The sequence below is a fragment of the Rattus norvegicus genome, chromosome 11, assembly GCF_021556685.1.
Source record: "Rattus norvegicus strain SHRSP/BbbUtx chromosome 11, alternate assembly SHRSP_T2T, whole genome shotgun sequence".
Lineage (NCBI taxonomy): Eukaryota > Metazoa > Chordata > Mammalia > Rodentia > Muridae > Rattus > Rattus norvegicus.
Window position 1 is genome coordinate 15107386 of NC_141544.1, and position 19318 is coordinate 15126703.

At 36.0% G+C, this 19318-nt stretch overlaps 1 protein-coding gene across 3 annotated transcripts in view; it reads right to left on the reverse strand.

The window, feature by feature from the left end:
- Epha3 (Eph receptor A3) overlaps positions 1–19318 on the reverse strand; it is a 335491-nt gene that overhangs the window by 304908 nt on the left and 11265 nt on the right. For 2 of the 3 annotated variants that reach the window (XM_087575967.1, NM_031564.2), the window contains exon 2: positions 11875–11939. In XM_087575967.1, the coding sequence (XP_087432093.1) occupies positions 11875–11939 (65 nt within the window). Of the gene's footprint in view, positions 1–11874; positions 11940–15715; positions 15905–19318 lie in introns of those variants that run through there. The other variant, XM_087575968.1, reaches the window with a different exon arrangement.

Below are 19318 nucleotides of genomic sequence, written 5' to 3' on the forward strand. Positions count from 1 at the left end.
CACTCAGACAGTTCTATTCAATGTTTAATCATTCATTTTCTAATTGAATATATGTCTACAATTCCTGACTCTATTTTGCATACATTTTAAGAAACTATCCTTTTAACAATGCAACTATAATATAAAATTAATATTGGGAGGAAAAAAGTTTAACTTTTAGTTTCTATATATACTGTGGTACCAAAATATTTATGGTTTGATTTACTGACTTTGTTTGTTTACTTCATAATAATGTTCAAATTCCTTTGACCATATATATATAATACCATAGTCTTGAGAGTGTCCATGTTACTCTGGGTCTTAAGAATTATCTTTAGCCCAGGCTCAGGTGGCCCAGGAGATAAAGCCATGCCCAAGGTGACCCCAGACTGGTGCCACAGGCATGGGTGGGTATTCCACACCCTACATAAGAGATGAACTCTGGCTGTCAGAGCAAGCCCGATACAAATGACTTCCAATCCACAGTCATGTGGTCTGAGTAGACAGACCATCCTGAGATGAGCCCTGCTTGGTACTGCATACAGAAGAGGTGTAGTACTTCTAAGACCATTCTAGACACCCAGATGCCACAGGCACCACTAAGATGAGTAAGTGGTAGAGAGATGGAAATAAGAAAGGAGAAGGATATGTCAGAACTGGAGAGTCAAGGGTAAGGAGGAACAGCCTGATGTGAGTACTCACAGTGCCTACTAAGACTATGGTGAGGTACTAGTCCTTGCTGCCACCAAGGGTCCTGTCTGGGTCCCTGGACCTGTAGGAGCATGGGACTGTTACCACCAAAGTCCAGGCAGTCTTCACTGGTCTGTTCTACTGACTGGGGTCATGTTGGTGTCTGAGAACTGTACACAACCTTTGCCTAGGCTTCATGGTACAACTGGCTCCAACCTTCTCCAGATTCAGTAGTTAAGGTAAATGGCCTGCACCTCATTTAAGAAGTTCAGTGAACCTGGCCCTGGTTTCAGGAAGCTTGCAGGCAAGCCTACAGTGAGGGTGTAAGCCCAGGAGAGATGGTGCTATCATTTGTCTGTCTACTGTACTTGCTTTGGGGGCAAGGAAGAGATGCTTTCCCACCTCTTGCCCCTTGCCACCTGTGAAAAGCAGGAGGACTAGCTCTGGAGGAATGAGAGCAGGAAAGCTGGATCCTACCTCTTACCAGCTGCAGCACTCTGAACCTTGCCTGGGTAGCACAGTAGAGATGGCCCTACTTGCAGGTCTCATGGATTAGCCAGACCAAGGTCATGAGAGCAGGAAAGCTGGCTTGGCTCCTTGCTCGTAGGTGACATCGAATTAGCTAGCCAGAGAAGGGCTGAAGAGCTCACCCTGGGGATATAGGAGAGCTAGTGGTCTGATCAGCTCAGCTATCTCTCAGACCCATGTTCCGGGCTTTAAGTGAGCCCACATCAACATCTACCCCATCTATAAACTGCTAGAGTACATGAGGGTGCAGTTTCTACAGACACAAAAGCTGCAGAAATGCCAAGACAAAGGACAATACCAAGATATCTGAGAAGAGCCCTGGTGAACATACAGTATTCATAGTAGAGCAGAAGCCAGAGGCCTCGCACCAGACCAATGACTCGTTGCAAATCTCATTTGCAGAAAAAGAAGTGTGAGCAAAAGGTTTTTCTGAGACACACTGTCACAGACTACATCTTCCACAATTAAATTACTTTTTCCTTCTGAGTATGAGGTTACAAGGGAAGAGGACAGGTAGAAAGGGACAAAGAGATGAATGGGATTAGAGTGCCTGCTGCGAAATTCGCAATCAATAAAATATAAAAAAATCCATAATATATTATCAATGTATAATTTCAAATACTGAAATAGCATTTAAACAGTTCCCTCTTTGTGTTATGTGTTACAGATGCAGGTGTGTGTGTGTGTGTGTGTGTGTGTGTGTGTGTGTGTGTGTGTGTACACATATGCACAGGCAACTAAGAGTATTTCAAACATTATTCTCTAACTTTCTCGAGCATCTGTGATATGACAGTGTGACAGTATATTGTATGTTTAAGGTCATTAAACTAGTACCCTTTACATTTCTTAAAAGCAAACATTTCAAAATGATTTTCAGGATCAGTTCTTTTAATATTGATCTTGTATTTTCATTTCAAATATGTTTCAAAGAAAAGTACCACTACCAATATGTGCCACATTTGTCCTGTTGACATGTCACAGTTCTGATGCACTGCAGTTTGAGAAACTGTTCAATAAGGTAAGCAAAACAAGTGCCATTCATCCTCTATAACCCACAATATCTCTCCCTCCCTCCCTCCCCCTGCCTCCCTCTCCCTCTCCCTCTTTCTCTCTCTCTCTCTTTTCCCTTCTCCTCTTCCCCCCACCCTCGCCATCTCTCCCTCTCTCTCTAATTTTTCTCTTAGAATTGTTACCAGCTATCTCTTCTCTATATTTGAATGACCTGGGCTGTTTCCTCTGTCAATGCACAGTGTTACTGCATCTATGCATTTCACGTGTACATGATAAACTTTCATTCTTGTTCAAAGCTTCAGAACTAATGAATGCAATTTTCTTGACTCCAATCAAGCAGAAGTGATAACACTATCAATGTAATAATACTGTAACTATACAATAGCTGAGTGGATTGTATATTACATTGCAGTTACTGCGGTACCTAGTGGTTTCTTCCACCAAGAATAAAGATCCCAAGAAATAAGTTACATACCTCCCTAAAATTAGTGTGGAGCCATGACGATGGATGTGATGGAAAAAACAGATTGCTTATTTCTTATTTTTGCCATTTTACCAGCTATATACATATCATCTTTGAGTCATTAAATTCAAGGTGATTCCTTCTTTTCTTCTTTAAAATGAGAGCAAAATTGCATGGTATTTTGATGAAATTAAACAGGACATGTGTTGGAAACACTAGGAAGAATAGTTCCTACCCACAGTAGAAATCATGGTGTGGCTGACATCCTACTGCCTCTGATAGTGCCTGCCTCACAGCAGAAGCAGCAGCAGATGCAAAAATTGTTACACTGTTTCCTGACATTTTAATTGTAGTCATAATAAAAGACATAAAAATTTAAAACATATCTAAATTTAGTTATTAATGTTTATAAGAATCAAAAATGTATACTGTTTCTTTTAGCAATTGAGAGAACATATTTAAAATGATTGGTATTTCCACTCGATCTAAGATAAAATCAATTTCTAACTCTCAAAGAATGAGTTAAGTATCTTTGCCACCAATTGAAAGCTTCATATATGGTTTATAAATTCAGGTGTAAGGATGAGAAATGAAGAAGACCTCAGAAGATGGAAAGATTTCCCATGCCATGGATTGGCAGGATTAATATAGTAAAAATGGCCATTTTACCAAAAGCAATCTACAGATTCAATGCAATCCCCATCAAAATACCAATCCAATTTTTCAAAGAGTTAGACAGAACAATTTGCAAATTCATCTGGAATAACAAAAAACCCAGGATAGCTAAAGCTATCCTCAGCAATAAAAGGACTTCAGGGGGAATCACTATCCCTGAACTCAAGCAGTATTACAGAGCAATAGTGATAAAAACTGCATGGTATTGGTACAGAGACAGACAGATAGACCAATGGAATAGAATTGAAGACCCAGAAATGAACCCACACACCTATGGTCACTTGATTTTTGACAAAGGAGCCAAAACCATCCAATGGAAAAAAGATAGCATTTTCAGCAAATGGTGCTGGTTCAACTGGAGGTCAACATGTAGAAGAATGCAGATCGATCCATGCTTATCACCCTGCTTAAGTCCAAGTGGATCAAGGACCTCCACATCAAACCAGACACACTCAAACTAATAGAAGAAAAACTAGGGAAGCATCTGGAACACATGGGCACTGGAAAAAATTTCCTGAACAAAACACCAATGGCTTATGCTCTAAGATCAAGAATCGACAAATGGGATCTCATAAAACTGCAAAGCTTCTGTAAGGCAAAGGACACTGTGGTTAGGACAAAACGGCAACCAACAGATTGGGAAAAGATCTTTACCAATCCTACAACAGATAGAGGCCTTATTTCCAAAATATACGAAGAACTCAAGAAGTTAGACCACAGGGAAACAAATAACCCTATTGAAAATGGGGTTCAGAGCTAAACAAAGAATTCACAACTGAGGAATGCCGAATGGCTGAGAAACACCTAAAGAAATGTTCAACATCTTTAGTCATAAGGGAAATGCAAATCAAAACAACCCTGAGATTTCACCTCACACCAGTGAGAATGGCTAAGATCAAAAACTCAGGTGACAGCGGATGCTGGCAAGGATGTGGAGAAAGAGGAACACTCCTCCATTGTTGGTGGGATTGCAAACTGGTAAAACCATTCTGGAAATCAGTCTGGAGGTTCCTCAGAAAATTGGGCATTCAACTGCCTGAGGATCCAGCTATACCTCTCTTGGGCATATACCCAAAAGATGCCTCAACATATAAAAGAGACACGTGCTCCACTATGTTCATCGCAGCCTTATTTATAATAGCCAGAAACTGGAAAGAACCCAGATGCCCTTCAACAGAGGAATGGATACAGAAAATGTGGTACATCTACACAATGGAATATTACTCAGCTATCAAAAAAAAACGAGTTTATGAAATTCGTAGGCAAATGGTTGGAACCAGAAATATCATCCTGAGTGAGCTAACCCAATCACAGAAAGACATACATGGTATGCATTCATTGATAAGTGGCTATTAGCCCAAATGCTTGAATTACCCAGATCCCTAGAACAAACGAAACTCAAGACAGATGATCAAAATGTGAATGCTTCACTCCTTCTTTAAATGAGGAAAAAGAATACCCTTGGCAGGGAAGGGAGAGGCAAAGATTAAAACAGAGACTGAAGGAACACCCATTCAGAGCCTGCCCCACATGTGGCCCATACATATACAGCCACCCAATTAGACAAGATGGATGAAGCAAAGAAGTGCAGACTGACAGGAGCCGGATGTAGATCGCTCCTGAGAGACACAGCCAGAATACAGCAAATACAGAGGCGAATGCCAGCAGCAAACCACTGAACTGAGAATAGGACCCCCGTTGAAGGAATCAGAGAAAGAACTGGAAGAGCTTGAAGTTGCTGGAGACCCCATATGTACAACAATGCCAAGCAACCAGAGCTTCCAGGGACTAAGCCACTACCTAAAGACTATACATGGACTGATCCTGGACTCTGACCTCATAGGTAGCAATGAATAGCCTAGTAAGAGCACCAGTGGAAGGGGAAGCCCTGGGTCCTGCTAAGACTGAACCCCCAGTGAACTAGACTGTGGGGGGGAGGGCGGCAATGGGGGGAGGGTTGGGAGGGGAACACCCATAAGGAAGGGGAGGGGGGGAGAGGGATGTTTGCCCGGAAACCGGGAAAGGGAATAACACTCGAAATGTATATAAGAAATACTCAAGTTAATAAAAAAAAAAGGCAAAAGAATGCAGAATTAATTTGTGTAGAATTCTTCCTCATAGGCTTGGTTTGTGAAATGTCAGCATTTTTAGCACCTGAGGTAAATGTCTCTGGATGACTGCTATGTGCCAAGGTGTGGCTACTATTTTGGGTGATATAAGACACGAAATTCAGGAATTCTAAGGGGTATAATCTTCATTAACTTAAGTTACACAATCTTAAATTTTTCCTTTTACAAAACGGCCACAAAAAAAAGGCCACATAGGAAGCATGGGAGGACGAAGAATGCTATGACAGAAGGAAAGTCACTCTGTCATCTGAGGCTCTACTCTTCATGATGACATAACCAGAAAATAGATACACATGTTTTGGTCTTCTGCCTCTGCTGCCTTTGGAACAGATTCCTCCCTCAAACATATTTTCCCTTGAAATATTGTAAAATTCTGTTGGATTTAATAATGTGCAGTGTCTTTATCAATGAATGTTAGCACAAATTTCCACAGATAGGGTTTTTATACTTTTACACTGTGTGGCTTTAATGACTTTACAACTCTCAGGATACTAGGGTATTCTTTATCAGTTTAATATCCATTCTGCTGTAATAAATGACTAACCAACAAAACAGGGATCACACTCTATAAAGCAGCAAATGAAAAGATTCTTATTAAACAGTAAGGCAGCACATTTAGTAAAATACAATGCTCTTACATGTATCTCAACAAGTTAGAATTGGATAGTTTTTAAGAAATTGAATTTTAATAAATCAGATATGAATATTTTCATTTTATTTGTTTTATGGTGTGCATCTGTCTGTCTGTCTGTCTGTCTGTGTCTCTGTGTGTGCATGGGAATTGTGTGTGCCAAAGTACTTGAGTAACAGCCAGAAGACAGAGTGAAAGGAGGCAGATCTCTATCTACATCATGTGAGTTTCAGAGATTGAACTCCTTTTGTCAGGCTCGGGCAACCAGGACTATTACTGGCCAAACATCTCAGAGCCCCACACACGTCATCTTAACTCATTATAGGGGGGGGAGAGAGAGAGAGAGAGAGAGAGAGAGAGAGAGAGAGAGAGAGAGAGAGAGAGAGAGAGAGAGAGAGAAAGAGAGAGAGAGAGAGACTATGTGGTATGAGTGTATGCACGTGTTTAGAATGAAGTTCTTGTCTCTGTAATCATAACATAAACTTTTGATTGTGCACATGGTGAAAAAGGTCAAAGTCAAAATAGTTACTTCTGTATAAGACATAAATTATCAATAGGAGGAAATTAAAGAGCAAAGATCTCTCCCTCATAGAATTTTTAAGTAAATTAAAACTCTATGGAATGATCCCAATGAGTTTATAAAACATTTAAATACTAAAAATAGATTGGGAAACTATTTGAACTCATTTGAGTTTTAACATTATTATTAATGAATACAAGATAAGAAACATGAAGGACAAAATTTTTTTAAGTAAGGTTAAATAAAAACCATGCAAATCAGTTATAGGTCTTTTTACTTGAAACCCTAATTCTATATATCAGCATAGGAAAAAAACCCAACAAACTATTACATGTTAAAACAAATTATGTCTTAAAAATTTTAATCCAGTCTCCCCAGATATAAGTGGATTTGACACAGAGAGGATGGTTTATGTAGAAACATACAGTTTTGGCAATACACGGGAGAAGTTATTCTATCCTTAAAGCACTAAAAAATAGAACATTTTAATTTTCAAAAATTAAATGTTTCAAGAGTGCGGCTTTGTTCATATCATTTGCCTATAGTCCCCTTTATTTCAGAACACCTTTTGTCTCACAGAATGCTTCTCGCGCTATGAAACTCTGCCGTGGTTTTAATTTGATCAGCACACAATATGAAAGTGACAGATCTAAGGAGGAGACAGCATAGAAGTCTTCCAAGTGACCAACAATCCCGTATCATATGTGTCACAAATATGATTTTCCTGGATCATCTCTTGAACAGTGATTCACACAGGCAACTCCCAGTGGTTGCTACTGACAGTCTGTTGTCAAAATATTTTTTCTCTGTATTTCAAACCTCATACACAAGGTGAAAGTAAGAAATCCAGGCAACTTTTAGTTACTCTGAATTCACAAATTCTCTGATTCCATAATTCTGTTAAGCACACCTAACACCACTGTCCTGGGAAGCAGGAGAACAATTGTCTGTCTTACATACTTGTTTTTTTAATCTTTACAGTATCTCTCTCTTTTTTTTAAAATTTAAACATGTCCATTTCTTTTGACAAAAGGAATTTACTTGCAGCATTCTGATTTTTTTTTATCACTAGAGAGCAACCATTATATACTGCATTATAAGGCTAACTTTAGTTTTGTTTCCAATTGTCTTGCAATATGTAGGCTTAAACTGTTTAATTGAATATATCTTCCTGTAAAGAACTCATTATAACTCAGGAAGATATAATGAACTGAGATGATACAAAGGCTATGGAGAGAGATCAGGATATTTGACGAAAGATAAAGTATTTCTGCTGTTAGAATGAATGCCTTTCATTTGAAAGTAGGAGAAATATTAAGAAAACCGCTTACATGAAGATATCTCCTTGAAATTGAGTGGGTCAAGAACAGTGGCTTCCAAGCTACTTCTGTGAATCTCTTTTGACTCTGAAACTGTCCTCTGGTCTTCTGGTTTTACATGGAGCCTAAACAGAGTTACTCCAGTGCTGTTGGCCTTAATTCTTCCTCGTCAAATCAGCCTCTATCAAGATAATTCTAATTTCCACGAATAGCTCTCAGGTTATCAAGAACCTATGGTGTAGCCAGTTTCTAGTAGCCCGTAGAGTGTGAAAGCTCTAAGACAGCTATGCTCTATGGGGCAGGAGAAATAGGTATCAGGTGGTCAACAGATAGATCTGTTGGCCCAAAATTCATTTATTTAAGTACATTGACATTATCACTAAGTCACTGATAAAAATCTAAGAAAATCTAATAATATAGATAACATTTCTTTTTGTGTTTTTAAAGATTTATTTTGTTTTTAATGGTCTGTGTGTGTGTGTGAGTGTGAGTGTGTGTGTGTGTGTGTGTGTGTGTGTGTGTGTGTGTCTATATGAATGTGTGCTATATGTGTGGACATAGGTAGAGGCAAGAGGCATTACACCCCCTAGAGCTGGAGTCAAAGGTGATTGTGTGCTCCTGTCTTAGGTACTGGGACTCTAATTTGGATCCACCAAGGGAATAATATGCCTTCCTAACCACTTGAGCTTTTTGTCAAACCCCAATCTTCTCTGTTTTAAACAACATTTTTTTAATGATAGAGGTTAATGTTAAAATGTTAGCATGACTACATCTTCAGGACAATGAAAGGCAAGGAACAGAAATAAAATACTTAGAGTAATGAACTGCATATGGATGTGCTCCCAGATTAAAGAAACTTTAGAGAGAGCTCTGGTGAAACACACATACCACACACAAAAAAAGTAATTTCAAGTTCAAAATGAGTTATTTGCTTTTTAAATTTTATACTTCAGAACATTCGGAGTTTGGAACTGTAGTGCGGCTGAATGGAGGGAACGGCGGGTATACTCGTTCTCATCTCTTTAGTAACCACATAGAGCTCTGAAGGGAATGTCACTGCTAATCCCCTAAGCATGGACGTCCCAACTTTGTAGCTGTCATTCTTTGTTATGAGGGCTACCATGCTCATTGCAAGATGTACAACAGGACTCCTGGCTGCTTCCACATACGCCAGTGCTATTGCCCCAAAATCACAGCATCTGCAAATATTGTCAAATGATCCTATGAGTGAGATCCAAATTTCCCTCCCTTCTTCATCTCTTCATCCATTGCTTTAAATTAATAAATAATGATTTGCAATGATTCCTTATACAAGGCAGTTTAATCTTACTGTTTTCTCTGAAGGCTAAACTCATATTTTAGTTAATCTAAGCATTACAATGAAATTCATCCCTTTTTAGATGAGTTACTAGTTAAAATCAGAGATTTTGAGTTGTTTCAAGTTCAGTTATTAAATGCTGTATTTTATACAAAGGTTTTCAGTAATTTTTGACAGTTATTTTCTTCCTTAGCAAGTACAAACACAAAATGGTCCTATCTTTATTGTATTGAAGAAGTAGGGAAAAGATTAACGAATACAAATAAATTGACCCAGGCATGGTGCCAAATACCAGTCATGTTTACTCTGGAAGACGAAGCAGGAAGATTGTAAGCTCAAGATCAAAGTGGGCAAGACTGCACTGCAGATGGATGCAAGAGCCATTATGAGACCTTCTCTCAAAACAATAGTAGAACAGAAAATGCCTAAAACTGGGCTTCAGATTCAGCGAGAGCCCTGTCTCAGAAATAACATTGAGCAGATATGGTAAGACACTTGACATTTAACTCTGCCATACACACACACACACACACACACACACACACACACACACACACACACACACACAGAGAGAGAGACACACTACATAAAAATATGTACAACAACATTTTTTTCTTTTTGCCTGAAAATTATGTGATAAACTTCAATTCTTTCACCTGCAGTGAAACATGTGAAAATGTGAAATCATGTCTATAAGATCAACAGAGGGAAGCAAAGGGAAGCAAAGGGAAGAAAGAAAATCACTGAGGGAAGCTGTCCTCTCCCACATGAAGAAAAAGACATAACTGAAAACTGTACACTGAGGAAAACAGGAAGACAAGTAGGCCAAACGGGAGCACAACTGGCACACAGACTTCTGCCCATGTTTAGCTTAACAAGATGAGGAAAAAGCATGCTGAGACACAACTTCTGATTCAGGAAGTCTGAGGCAAAACTGACAGTTTCAATTTTCATTTATCCTTATTTGCTGTTGATTAACATATATACCACACTTTCTATTAGAAGATTTTATTCACTCTACCCTCAACACCCAAATTTTGTCTGCATATTGATTGACACACTTAACTTATTTTATCATAAAGTCATCAGGATTTACAATGAGAAATTCTTAAATTGTGCAAAGAATGAATAAAAACTATCCTAACGCTTAATGTGTACAACATTGTTTTCATTATGTCTTCATAAAAGGAAAACATATGATAGAGTGCTATTTGGGTATACAAATTAATTTCCTGTGATTAAAAAATTGCATATGTGCATATATGTGTCAGCAAATTGTTACCATGGAATTCATATATCTTATATACTTAAATAGTAGGTTTCCATAATAAATTATCAGTAGAATCATGAAAAAGATATAAATGAAAAAATATAAAAAGATATAAAAGCTTAAAAATATAAAACCAATTTAGGTCTATCATTTAGCTAATTAGTACTGTATGAGTTTTCAGTCAATCCTGAGTTTAGATATATTTTTCTGACAATTCGACTGTGTTTTATCCCAATAATTTAATTCTTTTACACCTATGGAGAAGCCAAATCCTGGCTTATTTCATTCTCTCTCTTCCAAAGCAACATGGAAGCCCTGGTGATGGGTTTTGGCATTCTGTCATCGTCGAGGTGGGGTAGAAAGCAAAGCAGAGACAAGGATGACAGATGGATGAACCACCCTTGACAGAAAGCATCCCTTTGCGAAGGAATGGTTGATGGTTCTGTGTGAGTAAGACAGTATGTTTAGGAATCCAAATCTAAATATGGATACCAATGGAAAATTATACTAATTAAAATCACTTTGAAAAGAATACAACCACAGAAAGAGAAAGAGCACATGAAGTTGTTCCTGTGAGAAATATTTCACACTTTGCATTTCATTCATGCTATACTCAAAATAAAGTATGTTTAAATTATTTTTACAGTTTTAAGACACATAAGAATTTTCTAAATGCATGGTCTTTTTTCAAATAAATACATTAATAAATAATAAATTTTTGTAAATAAAAGGCTCATTATAAATATGTGAGACACCAAAGTGCCATACAGTTTAGTAGACTGTGCCTGAACAGGTAAAGTCTAAAATTTATATAAAAAGTTCAAAAGTTAAGGCATTATTGATTTTAGCATCTAAATAATATCCTGTTTTAATATAATCTGGGTAAGTGAAAGACGTTCAAAATAAATAAAGGGAACACATGCTTCCATAGTTGAATAAGGAATTCTGTTATACGTGAGCTTATCATCATGATTGATTTTAAGGGTAGAACTGGAGAAAACTTTACCAAAGATATACTTTGAATATAATGTGACATTTTGAAGTTGTGTCAGATATTTATCTTGTTCCTATCAAATTTAGATTACCTATAAAATTTCAATTACAACTAAAATATTTAAGCATGCCAGTACAGCAACTCAGGTTTCAGGAGTAAAGAACTTTGAAATTTTCAGAGGTTGCACAGGACCTCAACATTAAATTGTACTTGTACATGAACCAATACAGCTGTTGATATAGCCTTTCATCATAATTACTGAGCTTTCCTCAGAAAGGACATTGACCATTCCTTACTATCTCTGAAAGAGGCAAAAGACATTCATTTCAGGGGTCTACTGAACTCACCCCGTGGGATGGGTAGGAGATCCAGCCCAGCTCTCCTTGAATCGTTTTTGAATCTAGTAGATTAACTGCAAGAAAACAAAAGTACACCAAGAATGTAAGTACAATGAGTTTTTTTATTTGCTTCTTTTAACAACTCCTGCTTTACATAGTGCTGTCTAATAAACAGTGCTGCTCTTTGTCACTATAAAACATGATAAATACAAGACAGCCACGAGGAGCTGGAGAGAAAGTTAATGGATCACAAGCTGTTATGGTCTTTTAAATTTGTTCATGTAGGACACATAAACTATCACATAGTTATACATTCTTACAAGGGAAATAATAAAAATGCAAAATTGGTAAGACATTAATTCTAACATAAAATGACTATAAAGACAACTAAATTGAATTACCATATGGTTCCCCCAGGAATTGTCTCAAATATGTATTATATAATTAATATCCCTTGTTCTACATCTCATCTTCTTACTGGCATATGAGACTACCAAACATTTATACTCATAACATTTAAATTATTAGCACATAAAATAAACAAAGCAGTTAGATGTACATCTGAGGAGAAACCAAAGCAAAAGAAGATAGTGTTCTAGACCACCACATGTACAATCTTGATTATTTATAAAGCACAGTGATTTTTCTCACAACATTTGTTATGCACTACTCTGACTTCTAAACTATACTAATAGTGTAAAAGGTAGTATGCATGTAGGTGCATTAAATATAAATGATAATAATTTTGTCAACACCTTTTTCATTTTGTTATATGTTAAAAATTAGTTTTGAAGAGTATTTTGAATATACTACCAAGAAGAGTTCACTTTGTTTACATGATGTATACTGTTGTCAGTCTGACCTGTTAAATAATGGAGTGTATGGTTTTACCTCATTCTTCTACATTAGAAAACAACCTTATGGTTGACTAATGGAAGGTTATTATTAATGTGAACTAGAGTAAGCAATCAATAAAATGAGAATTTCATTTTAAAAATCTAAAATATTCCCATGTCAAAGAGAATGATGATAATACCCAGATTGTACACCACATATACATGTTGCTGCAGATCTGAGAAAATTAGTCAACTCTTATAAAAATCCTAATTAATGTTTTACAAGGAAACTAAAACAGTATAATATGATAAGAAATAAAACATATGGTAGAATTTTAAATATCAAAAATTACTTAAAATTTCCTGCATGGCTTGCTAGACAATAAATAGATTAAATGGCTCTAAAAACTTGGCCATTTCAACTAAAGTTATAAATCTTGAAATTGAATTATCTCCTTTTCTTTGAGGAAAAAGTATAAATTTGTTTTGAAAATTGTAATAGTTAATAATAAACATAAGGGTGTCTGAAAAAGTCACAATTTACTGCTATCTACCTAAAATTGTCTTCAGTATTATGTAAGATGGTGTGTAAATGTGTAAATAAAGGTTAAATGGTATTTCCCCCTCTGAGATGTCAATGTACTCCCCTCCGCAGGGGACCTCCAATAACAGGCCTGAGAAACCCTTTGTAGAACTGTTGACTTCTCTAACACCATGTCTGTCTGCACTGCCATGCTTCCCACCATTATGATAATGGACTGAGCCTCTGAAACTGTAAGCCAGTCCCAAATTAAATATTTCTCATTATAAGAGTTGCCTTGGTCATGGTATCTTCACAGAAATGAAACTCTAAAATAGCATACTTAAGAAACTGGGTCCAGATGACCCTGAGTTAGACCTGAAATGGGAGTCTCCTCTTGAGGACTGTCTTTTGTGGTACAAATGGGGACCTGCAAGACTATAATGGAGTGAAACAACCACTAACCCTACCCAGCTGTGATCCTGTGACAAACAGTGATGAGGCATGGCACAGTAGCCCTAAGGGTGTGGTAGTGGCATGCATACCTTGGTGGTAACCAACAGCTCTACAGTTGACTTTCCCTCAACAAAAGAAAAAACTGTTTCTGGTACAGGAAACAGCCAGCTCTCCAGGGCTAATGAACTCCTGGATTTGGGAGAAGGATCTACTACCGTTTATTAAACCAGCACCGTTTATAACACCATGGTACTTATCTGTCCTCATACCCACAGGTAAGTGCAGTCTTTATTCCTCATCAAAGAAACAACTGTGCAAAACATGGATACTGTTACAAAATCCATAGCCACTCAAAATACAGTCATGAAGTCCAATCCAAGCTTATACACTTACAACATAACTTGTGCACCTATGGCTCAAGGACACTTGCTGGTGTTAATGAGGAGGGAAAAATATCAGACTAATCACATTTGAATTTGGATTCTCCTCAATGAAGAAATAATCCAAAATACATAATAATACCACATAAGTCAAAATTTTAGTGTGCATAATTTATGATCAGAAATAACACCATTTCCCACAATTTTGATGCTGTTATCTATCAGACTTTTAATTTTGCCAAGCATGATTATCTTGCAATATTATTGCACTAATCCTATCATGTACTTTGAACCACCATGAGTTTATAACAAGCAATGGAGCCAGTGTTCTTGTAAACTTACAACATGGAACAACAGTTCCACTTTGCCCTCTGAAATGTGTTTGTAATCAACTGTCAACACATGATCTAATGGCAGAGACTAGCTGACATCCAAAATCTTTTTAAAGTTCTTAATTTAGGTTTATGAGGTGCTCTTTGTTTGTATCAAAATGAGAACAACACAGTCTAAGAATCATAAACACTTTAAAGTTAGCTGAAGTTGGTAATTCCATAACGAATTTCTAGTTACATACTCGTGGTCCTTTCATAGTGCTTACTCTCTGTGTGCAGAACACAGTCTGCCTGAGAAAAGTAAATAACGGTGGGTAGACTTGAGAGTAAACCTGAGTGTGAGTTTTCTGACACATCTTGACTAAATCATAGATAAAGACCATTGTTTTAATCTCATAATGCTTTAGATTGGGTATTGATGCTTTCTCCTCTAAAATATACAAAGATCCTATAATTTCCTTTCCAGTGTTAGCACTGTTCAAATGCCAGTGGAAAGAGTTAACTCTCTAAATTGTTTAAATATCTAAATATTATAGTCTGAGCTTTAAACCCAAATTGTTAATAGGAAGAGGTTGTTTTCATTTCTAGAAAAGTTAAAATTCCAATTTGAATATTAACAAAAAGTTAGGGAATTGTTCCTGAAATTTAGATTCCTGTGAATTGCTTAATCATAACGTCTGCCTCATACCAGTTATTCACAAGAAATGTAAGTTACTCTTTAGCATATTTCAAATTCTTTTTTTTTGGAGAAAAATGTCAGGTTTATTTTATTTAAGCTTGAAATGCATGAATGTGGCAATTTCTAACTTTCATTTAGATATTTTCCTTTTCTTTTTTTCAAATTCTAATGAACTTATTTCTAAATATTATTGGTGTGTATTAAGGAGACACATTATTTAAATAACATTAGAATATTTTCTACTCAAAAACTTATATGGCCAATATTAACATTTTAAGCTAAGTTATTTTTAAGTTGGAAACATTTCTTAATATTAATATTCTATTTTTGTAGACTTTGGCAATAAAGTTTTATTTTGGAAATCACTCCTTCAAGTCTTGCAGTACATGGCTTTATATCTTAATATATTTGTTGTCTATAGTTTCACCACTTTTCAATACAGGTGCATGGCTAGGCAAGGGGCTACATTCCTAAGATGGGGAGGCCATCTTCTCTTGGACATGACGGTTTGGCACTAATTGAGACCAGGTAGATCCACGAAAGTGTGATATTTAATGGAAAGTCCCATGTTAGAATTAGTAAGAAATTAGTCCAGAGTAAATGAACTCAAGTTGGTTATAAGAAAATCTAGAAAGGGGAGAACCCACCTGTTACCCCTGCCTCTAATTTGACTGTCACACTTCCACTGCACTGAACAGTTGACTTGGGACTCCTTGTGGCCACCATTCTTTTCCTTCTTCTACCGTCTGTCCCAAAGGAGATATTCAATCAAAATTTTCTTCCAGGCCAGAGAGATATCTCCATGGTGGTTCCATGAGGCCCAGGATTTGTTCCTCAACATCATAAATGAGTTCATTTATGACATCACAAAGAATTGGCCCTATCTACTCTTATTAATAGAAATGCATCAAATTTTCTATCAAAAGACCTCCTTGTATCCACTCATTTTTTGTTTTACAGACTTTAGATTTCAAGGTCTCACACAAGCTAGGGAAGTATTGTATCACTGAGTTACATTTCTAGGCTCAAAAATGCAGGTATTAGAATCAAATGTTAAAATAGATAATGTCAGATATGTGGATAATTAAAATCGAGTGATGTAAGTCTCTGGAGATTCCACTCTTTAAAACCCATGAATACATGAACTTTTTTTTTCAAGGACAATTTAACTTCTGATCTAGAATGACTTCTTGCTCATTTACAAAGGTTGGCAGTTAACCTAATATTAACAACTGGACACATTAAGTGCTATGTACAAACAGTGTTAAAACTGTAAAAATTCAATCACACACTCTCTTCCAGAGGCAGATCTTTACAATTGTCTAGTAGTGTATCAAATACACTTTGTGGTGACAAAAGGTTTTCATTGCATGGAAATATTGAGTTATTTATAATTATCAAATAATCATTTCAAAGTGGACAAGCAGCTATAATAGCTAAAGCATTTCAGATTCCTATAATAATAGACATTTTCTTGTAAAGCCTTCACTTATAAGCGGCCTTTATAGCCAATACAAATGCCTATAAAATCACAACTGAAGAGAAGACCATCTTTTCATTCCCTCTTGCTTTGACTAAAGAATAATGACTTTCACTCTGTTCACATCAACACCTCGGTTACACAAGCCACATTTCTTGTCCACTTATCTTTATCGTTTTCATCACTTTCTTTTATGATAAAGAGCACACGCTTGGTTTAGGTTACAGAGACCAGAAGAACCCTATAATCTGCTTCTAAATGATAGTTAAGCAGCCCAGACAGAAGAAAAAGACACGGAAGGGGACACATTTTATTCTTGCTCTTGTAAATCTCTGTGTAGCTCTCTTTCATAAATAATATGGAATTAAAAATTCACAATTTATATTTTGAGCAAAAGTTAACAATAGTTCAGCTTTCCCCCCTAGTTTGTTTGTGTGATAGTCCATTGAAAAGAAATTTAGAAGAGTCTACTTTGATATACCTCAAGTTGAACTTATCTATTATTTTTACATCTTAATTTAAATGCTTCTTTGGGGTACGTGATAGTAATTTTGTATCTTTCTAAACATAACAATTTTGATAGATGCTGTGCTTCAACTAACAACTGCTAAAATGTTGTGATACTATAAACTATTTTGATTATTATATAGCAAATCTTTTGCATGTAAACTTCTCAGAAACTTATGTTAAATTTAATGTATGTGTTGTCATATAAATATTTAGTTAAGACTAATTCTCAGATTTCTAGATAAAATGTTTATTTAAATAATCAACAATTCTTAACATTTCTTGTTTTTCTTTTTTCTTTTTTCCTTAAGTTACCTTTCATTATATGTTAGCTCTGTGGATTTTCTGGACAAGGCAGTATACTAGAAATTTACTGTTCTTAAGGGATTTTCCTTTTAAGAAAAATTCTGGATTTGCCTCTATACAGAGCATAATTGTTAAAAGAACTGCAATTATGTGCCTCATCTAAACCTTTACAAGTAACAGGCAGGATTCCTCTAAATGAAAACACACACATTCTTACCACAAGGCTTCCTGTTTGCCTGGTTATATAGTTCCAGGAGATAACATCCCAAACTGCACTGGCAACACACACTTGCACAGGTGTAAACTATACTATTTTTAAGCATAGAGGATTTTCCCCTGTTTTCCTCTTCCAATAAAAAAGGTTCCAAAGGATATACACTGGAAATGCTAATGTACTTGACAAAACTATCAAAAACTCAGTTGGGGCAATCTGTTCTAGCAAATAATCTTTTCACATAAACTATTGGAATCTTTTGTCAGTGACGTTGCAGTAAATCAACAACAACCTCAATAAATATTAAAACTGTCATAAAATATTAGCTTTCTCTTTCTGGACACTGGCAACTTGTTTGTAAGTATGAGTAATTTAGATACATTTTCCAGTTTAGACCTATTTTCTAAATATGACTAACAATCCAATTCCAATCCTTGAGTATAAGTGGCATATTTTCAATGCACACTTCCTTTTGAAATGTTCTAGAAACAAAACAACTTATTTACTTTTAACTCAGAAAAATACTTTAAAAGATTAAATGCAAAAAATAGAAACATTATTCAATCATTTTATTAAAAACAATAATTAACACAAATATCATTTTTAAATACCTAAATGAATATATTGTCTTTAGCTTATAAAGTCAGGCTACCTTGGTATATTTTAATCAAAATATCAAAATCTTGATTATCAACCTTCAGATGTGAAATCGAAGTTCTGTTGAGTCCAAGTTTTACAGATTACGTGAGGTTAAGATAAAACCACTTCTAAAGTAACACGTTTTAGAAATAATAAAAAGCTCATGGAAGTTCCTTGGACTAGCAACAGAAATAAAGCTGCAGTGAAGAAATTACATTTCAATTTAGGAATAACCTTTAAACATTGTAATATTTCCATACACATTTTTTGCAAAGGAAGTTAAGTTCATAATAAATAAAGTATTTTAAATATCTGGAAATACTGGAAGCAAATACAGCTTTGACTTCTTAATGTTCAGCAAAATATTTAAAAGTCATGTGTTATGGATTTCGCTAAAAATGATACGAATTTGAGTGACAGCTGCAGACACACACACATAAACAGGTTTTTTTCATGGAATACATTTGGATATTTATAAGAGTCTACAGAAGACCCTTCTATTTCAAAACTCCAGCTATTTTCTTCAAATTTGGGGATTATGGTGGCAATGGAATATATCAAACTGACTGCTGGGGACAGTCAAAAAACATTTAATTTACTGATGAAAGAGAAGGTAGAGTTCAAACGGATTTGCGTGTGGTTTTTCTTGGTAGTGTAATTACATTGTGAAGAGGGCCTGCAGAAGCTTCTAGTTTGGGATGGTCCTTTTGTATTGTTTCCATGTGTTTCCAATATTCTCACATGAACACATGTATGCATGCATATCCAACACAGAACGTACGTGCATCTTACATCTGTGCTTGCTGGGAAGTGTTCTCAATGCTCAATTTTTTCATGGTCTTCTCTAAATTAGGAATTTGTTTAAATTATGAAAGTCTAGAAATGTGCAATTGAGTCTAAAATGTTTAGTTTCACTCATCTCGGTCAAATGACGTGCAGCAATAATTTATCTTTTCTGGATGCGGAATTTGCGATAGTAACGCGTCTTCAGAGGATTTGCATCATGATTTTCACTGTTTCATATTATATATGTCATTGCATAATTTTTAATCTAAGAAAATCTTTCCAGGCTCATCTTTCCCACTAGAACTAATATTTGCACAG